At 40.4% G+C, this 7,508-nt stretch overlaps 1 protein-coding gene across 1 annotated transcript in view; it reads left to right on the top strand.

Annotated features, from left to right (window-relative positions):
- Positions 1-535: 535 nt before the first annotated feature.
- The window catches only part of kcnd1 (potassium voltage-gated channel, Shal-related subfamily, member 1), a 53,535-nt gene continuing 46,562 nt past the window's right edge, over positions 536-7,508 (top strand). Inside the window, exons 1-2 of the mRNA XM_042492514.1 lie at positions 536-691; positions 4,840-5,085. Coding sequence (XP_042348448.1) covers positions 536-691; positions 4,840-5,085 — 402 coding nt within the window. The remainder of the gene's footprint in view (positions 692-4,839; positions 5,086-7,508) is intronic.

Genomic DNA, 7,508 nt, shown 5'->3' with positions numbered 1-7,508 from the left:
AAACCTGACGGCAATATTGCAGAATAACTTTTAACTTTTAATAACTATTATTGTTTCACACGGCTGCTCTGAGAGTTTCTCCAGCGGGACAGTCTGAGCTGCCATATTTAGGACCGCAGGAAAAAACAGGAAGTACTCCAGCTGATTCTTGACCGTTTCTGGGTTTTAAAGGAGCGTCCCGCAGCCTGGTTCTGCTTTTATTTTGGCGGGAAACAGGAAGACTCCGTCCGGAAGGACGTCAGACTCGTCCAAAAAAACCAAAAACAGAGTGGAGACACACCTGTCAGATGCATCGACTTTCTCGCTCCTTCACGGCGTTTTTTTCATGGCTTGACACCTAATCTGACCCCTCCTCCCCCCTTCCTCCCCCCTCAACATGCCCGTCCGCCTGTGCTCTTGCCGCTGCAACCACACGAGGAAATCAGGACAGGAAACGAAGTGAGGATTCAGTGAACGTCCCTTCAGTAGCTCCGCCCTACCACCGTCCTCTGAGGACAGACGTCGACTCTCTCCAGGTGGGACCCGCTGATGCAAGATGGCGGCCGGCGTGGCGACGTGGCTGCCGTTTGCGCGGGCCGCGGCGGTGGGATGGCTGCCGCTGGCCAAGAAGACGATGCCCAAACCTCCTGTGGACAACTCGTCCAGATCAGATGAGATCCTGTACGTCAACGTCAGCGGGGTCAGGTTTCAGGTGAGTACTGCAGAGTCCGTGTGTGAAAAAAGATTTGATGAGGTCAAAACTCCAGAAACACTTTTAGTATAAAGAACAACTTTATTATGACGTCAGTGTCCGAATGTTACCAGAAGTTCACGCTCGCTTTAATATCACACACTCGTATCGCTCTGCGCACAAAATATGCTTTTTTTTGGGTGGAAAATAGTCAAAATGACAAATTCAGAGTCAAAAGCCCAGAATGACACCCAGAAATAATACAAGTCCTGTTTTTCTGCTCTGATGGCTGTGGGATCAAAAATGTCAGTTTGAATGGGTTTCAATGGAGCATTTTTGGACCTGAACAGTCTGAATGTAACTATTTAGTTTCCACAGTGTATTTTAGACTTATTGTAGGAGCTGAGCTGCAAATTCACTGATTACACTCAAATACACAATCAGGACTACATTTAGGACACATGCATCAACACACACACAGTTATCACAACAGGAAGAAGAAAAGAGACTAAAATGAGAGAAACAGTCTCTAAGGGGTTAATAAGACCGTTGTTTCCGTTGGTCCATTAGCTGTTAGACACAAAAACATGAGAAAACAGAGTCCAGGTTGCAAAATACCGACTTTTTAATGGGATATTGTTCAGACTTGCTGAACTCTGTTTCATTCCTAACGAGCAGCTTTCGTCCTCTGAAGTCTTACACGAGGTTGTAGGCACTTTCCTTTATCTGGAGAACGAGGACATCACTTCTTTTAAATTTACATTAACCCCCCGCTGTCCCTCTTTGATGTCAGGACCGCCTCGTTCATGTTTCACAGTCTCTCTCGACCTGCTTCACCAGCAGCCCCCTCCTTTCTGCTGCAGATCCAAAGACTCTGAAATCTCTCTGCACTGATGGGAAAGTGGTCGCTCCTTTAGTTATAATCGCATTAAGAGAAGTGCAACAATTGAGTCATCGCTAACCTGAGTTTCAGCCCTCGTTTCATCATCAGAAGGGGAAATCCGTCCTTAAACCTGCAGGATTTCATCATCTGAGCTGCCTCTGTGTTTCTCCCGTAAAACATGTCGTCTTTTTAAACACTTTTCCTCCGTCTCTGCCACAGTCTGGTTATTCAGCTCTGCATTAAAGCTCCGCTGTGTCAGATTTAGGAGGATTTCGTGTCGTCTAACAGTGAGGATCGCAGATTTCAACCGGAATAAATAATAATAATAATAAACTTTATTTGTATAGCACCTTTCATACAAGAAATGCAGCCCAACGTGCTTTACAAGAAGGAAATTACATGCACGGAGTGCATCAAAACACATAAAGGACATAAATACATAATAAAACCTGCATGTAGAATAAAATAAAACCACAATAGAAAACACAGAATGCATCTTCAAATGGATAAAATCCACTTGATAAAACTAGTGAAAGTAAGATAAGAGAAGGATAAAATTTTCGTGCACAGAATGCAGAACATAAGATGGAAACTTAAATAAATAAAACGAAACCCACTGACATTATTAATAAAATAAGGCTAGAAGTGTGTGAAATGCATAAACATTAAGGAAAATACAGCATGTTAAAGTTGTGCAGCAGCGTCGGTGCAAAGCAGAATGCAGAGCAGCTGAATCAGAGCCAGTTAAAGGCTAAAGTGAAGAGATAAGTTTTCAGTTTTCTTTTAAAAATATTTAGCGAGCTGATTTCTCTGATATCAGCTTTAACTGACAAACGCTGCATCCCCAATTTTTTTTTGGCTGTTTTTGGGAACCTTTGCGGAGCCAATAAAGCAGCTGCAGATGATCTCAATGTTCGTGAAGGTGAGTAAGAAACGAGAGAGTCAGCGATGTAACTTGTTCCATTAAGAGCTTTGTATGTTCGCAGAAGGACCTTAAAATCGATCCTAAATATTACAGGAAGCTAAAACTGGTGTTTCTCTCCTCTTGGTAGTTTTGGATCAAAAGCATGAATCAGTTTTTCTGCATCTTTTTGATTTATGAACGGCCATACTTCAGCTGTTTCTAAGATGGAAGAAAGATGTTTTGGTCACCTTGTTAATGTGGGACTGAAGCTCAAATCTGAATCGAGGATGACACCAAGACAAATCACAGTTTGGGCGGAGCAGAGTCAAAACGTGATCAAGCAGCTCTCTTTGAAAGTTATTAATAACTTACAGAAACATTACGTGCGTTATAGACTGAATGCAGCAGCTTATCGTTCCTTGTCAGTTTGAATAATTCCCACATTGCTGTTCCATCTGCAGGAAATTGCGTATTACATCTGCTGTTACGTTTGTGAGATTATTACATTAAAAGCTGCAGGTTTATATTATGTTTGTCATGTATTACGTTTTTGGGCGTTGCAGTTCTTCTAGACTTTAAAAAATGTTTTTGGACTGAATGGATTAAGTGCAGTGTTCCCAGATGTTTGATAATTATTGTATTTGTACGATCATTTTGCCCTCTGTAAGGAAATCTTAGTTTCGGGGGCGTCCCAGTTGAAATTTCTGACATTGAACTCAGAAATTCATATTTTCCAGTGCAGATTAAATGCACCAGAATTATCTGGAGTTTTACCGTCCCGCATATTCAGAGCGCTCTGTTGCTGCATTCAAAAACAATATTTCTAAAATCAGATTGATTCAGATTCGCCCTCAAATTTCAGCTCCATGAGCGGCCTGCAGAGTCTGAAGCTCTCTGATTGGCTGTTTCACACAGCAGTGCACTCTGGGACTTGTAGTTGACTCCTGTTGTTACAGATCCACTTTTACACATTTGCATTTTTGTAATGACGCAGAAATAGTTTGAAGTTTTTACAAAGTCAATACCGGTCCAAAAGTTTAATCATTTCATTTCATTTCTTCGTCCATGAGGAAAATTAAAAACTCTTTTACTTCCAGAGATTCATGTTGCTCCTGATGTGCTGCGGCTCCTTTCAGAGCTGAAAGCAGTAAAAACCGAGCGTCTAATCAGAGCATCGACGTGCATTTAGGCTGAAATAACAACAAAATGGCTCCGCAGCAAAAAATAGATTTTTGTGGCTTTCAGGGATCAAAGTATTTTGTGCTGCGGCGGCAGAACGAGAAGAAAACTGCTGTCAGGCCTCTGACTTTGTCCTCGTTCCTAAAAAAGGAAAAGCAGCAGCTTGAAGTTGTGGTGATATAAATACAAACATACAGTAATGTTGAATAATCACGTGGAAGCAGAAAACAGGCTCCGCTTCTCTGTTTGCAGCAGTTAGAGACGCTTCGATGAACCCGGGTGACTCCTCAGTCTCTCCTTCAGGTGTTTGAACAGCCGCTGTTCGCTCCATCTCACATGCCCATCAAGTTTTTGGCTGAGAGCAAATTTTCAAAAAGTGTTTTTCAAAGTCAACTTGTCACAATACTACCTAACAGTAGTGGTAAGAAGTACTGATGCCGCAAGTACTACAGTGTGAAAATATTTCACTTTTACTCAAATAAAAGCAAACAATTATGAGCGTCAAAATGTGCAATGTGCCAAAATTAAAAGCGCTATTTTACAGATTGGCCACTTCTCATGATAATACATATTACTGCATCATTGAAGGTAAACAAAGTATATATGTATTAAATAACGCAACGGTGGGGTGAGAATCCCTTTAATGTTCCGGCAGGTACATTTTAACTAGTTAATATACTGCTCGATAGTTTAACCTTTAATAATGCATCATCATTTATTTGTTTATTTTGTTTTCTTTTTTATTATTAATCAGAATCTGAAAAGTAAAGCTGTCAGATAAATGAAGTGAAGTAAAAAGTACAATATTCCTAGAAAGTAGCAGAAAATGGAAATACACAAATATCATACAAGTACCTTAAAATTGTATTAAGTAAAGAACTTGAGTAAATGTACTCAGTTACTTTCCACCGCTGCATCTGAAGCTGTGAAATACCTTCAGAGAAGAATAAGAGCAGATTGTTAAAGTGGACTTTGTGAAGCCGTTTAGGAGCATCGGAAACTGAGATTAACTCTCATCAACACTTTGTCGGCTCGGTCGGTGAAACCGCGGCGTCTCCGGGCCTCGGAGCAGTAAAGCCTGCGGCGGCTGTGAGAGTAGATTCGTGATTCAGCAGCGCGGACACCCACACGAGATCCAGTTTTAGAGTCTCAAAAGTGGAAGAAAAACAAAAACATGTATTGTTTTGTGCTCCGTCTCTGCAGACATGGAAGAACACTCTGGATCGATATCCAGAGACGCTGCTGGGCTCCTCAGAGAAGGAGTTCTTCTACAACGAGGACACGCAGGAGTACTTCTTCGACCGAGACCCCGAAATGTTCCGGCACATCCTCAACTTTTACCGCACCGGGAAGCTCCACTACCCGCGCAACGAGTGCATCCAGGCCTTCGACGAGGAGCTGGCCTTCTACGGCATTGTGCCGGAGATCATCGGAGACTGCTGCATGGAGGTAAAGCCCACGTCCTGTTCGGCGTCAGGAAGTAGCCTGTTGTTGAGTTTCACAGGTGCTGTTTTTGGCTGCAGGACGGAGCTGCAGCTTCTGTTTGAAAGTCTGAAAGGCATCGATCATCACCTCCCCGGCTGGGTCCGTACAAAACTTAGAGGAAACACTTATGTAAAGAAAAATAAAAGGTTTTTAGATGCCGGGATAAAAATATGGAGCTAAAAACTGACGCCTGAACGCATTGGCTTTTTTCTTTCAAAAACATGAGAGGGTGACGAGCATCTTAACAAGAAATGTCCCAAAAATTGGCAAAGAAATCAATAAAAAGTTACCATAAAAGTACTAAAAATAAGCAGAAAAAACAAGAAAATTACCTCAAAAATTACTAAAAAAAAGTTAAATTTTGTTTGTTTATTTTTTTACATCACGTTGAGCAGGTATCCACCCATCTGCTGCCTCAAAACGCTTTCTTTAAAAAATTTTTTTATTGGAAGCACAGTGCTCCCCCCCAAAGACAATTAAAGACAATATCAGAAATCACACTAATGGCAACAATCATGACAAAACTTATGGTTTTCAATAACACCAAAATTACCAGTAACCTCTGCACACAAGATGAGAAAATAATGAAGAAATATTTGGATGAAAATGACAAAATAAATGAATAAATAAAGCAAATAAATAAGAAAACACATTAAAAAAGCAAACAATCAAACAGAGACCAGGCAGGGAGCTCATAGAATGAATATAATTTAGGAGAAGTTTCCAAATATTGCAAAGATTCCTTTTTTAAAAAATGTTCAGAGTATTGAATACAATCATGACATTGTCTTTTTTTTGCTGTTGATCACAAACAGTCACACGAATAAAATCTTGATCTGATTGAAACTGTTTTAAACCAGCACTTCATCCTCTTTTTGTTGTTTCTTTTCTTTTTATACCAGGAAATATACTGAGAAAAGTAGAAGAAATAATAATATAATGTAATCTAAAATTAAATCTCTATAAATTTATATACAAACGAATACAAATACGCACACACACGCACACACTCCAGCATGTATATAGAAACAAACAATGATATTGTTTTTTCAGGGCTGATATCGATTATTACTAATGAGACCGATAACGGATATTTGGAACCGATATGCATTTACAATAAAAATGAAAATCTTTAAGTCAATATTTAGAGTTTGGAAAATAACAAACTCCAATACAAAATTTAGATGCCTTTAGCAAATCAAAAATCAAAACTGAAACTTTCAACATCATATGCAGCAATTTTACTGCAACTTCTTTTAGAAATAAAGTGAAAAAGTGAAAATTTAAATAAAAAATGCATAAATAAAAATAGCAAAGCTCCTCCCATGCCGTCTTTTTGTTGCACTTTTTAGGAAATTTATTTGGCGATAATTTGTGTCCACACTTCCCTCTGCGTTTCCAAACTTTAGTGTCTCCTGTCTAATGGACGGTCACAGAAACGTCGCCTCGGCGTTTGTCTCTCAGAAAAAGTTGTTTTTTTTAACACTTTTTTGCAGCTCCACACAGTTTGGTGAAGACAGACAGATTGTAATTGTGTACCCGTGTGTCTGCTGTGACCTTTGACCTCTGATTTCTCCTGACACCGGCCTGTAAAGTTGGTTATTCGGCTGCTCATTAAGTCTCTTTGGAGAAGAGCATCATCAGCTAAACGAGCACGGTGTTAAAAACACGGATGGATCTGAGGGGGATTACTAACAGACGGCGTGATAAAACTCCTGCTCATTAGGACGGCCGTGATGAGTCCTCTGAAACACACACACACACACACACACACACACTTTCTTTCTTTTATTGCTGCTGGTTTTGGCTCCGTGTTTCCCTTCGATTCCTTTAACGAGCCATAAACAACTCATTTTCCTCGCCGCTCTAACAAATCACCTGCAGAGCTCTTTATTTTACCGTTTGTCTCATCATCCTCGGAGGCCGTAACGTCTTTATGTCCTCGTCTTTTTTTCTCCCTGACCCGCGCGCTGACTCACGAGCGAGGAGCCGCTCTGCTCACATTTGGCAGACTTCATCATGTTCACAAACGTTGCTTCGACTGCGAGAGATTCTCATTTCTGGAGTTGTGCTTCTTCGCTCGCTCGACACTTCCCCCACAGTCTCCCCTCGAGGAACCGTCCACGTGCTTTTTTTGTTTTTGCTTCTCCGGTTATTTCACAGTTATTCACTGCTTTTGTTCTCTGTTAGATTATCTGCACGTTTGTAGGGAGATAATCTAGCATTTTTAAAAAATGATAATGCAGTGATCAACAAACAAACTTGTTTTCATTGTTCAGTAAAAAGGGCAACATTTCGTCATATTTGTGGTGTTGCTTTAGAGTTTTTGTTTTAGTCTGTTAGATCCCTAAAATCTGTCTTTTTGTAGTGAATTTATACGTTTGTAA

The sequence above is a fragment of the Plectropomus leopardus genome, chromosome 8, assembly GCF_008729295.1.
Source record: "Plectropomus leopardus isolate mb chromosome 8, YSFRI_Pleo_2.0, whole genome shotgun sequence".
Lineage (NCBI taxonomy): Eukaryota > Metazoa > Chordata > Actinopteri > Perciformes > Serranidae > Plectropomus > Plectropomus leopardus.
Note: the sequence above shows the minus strand (reverse complement) of the source record. Positions and strands in the feature narration are given on the sequence as shown.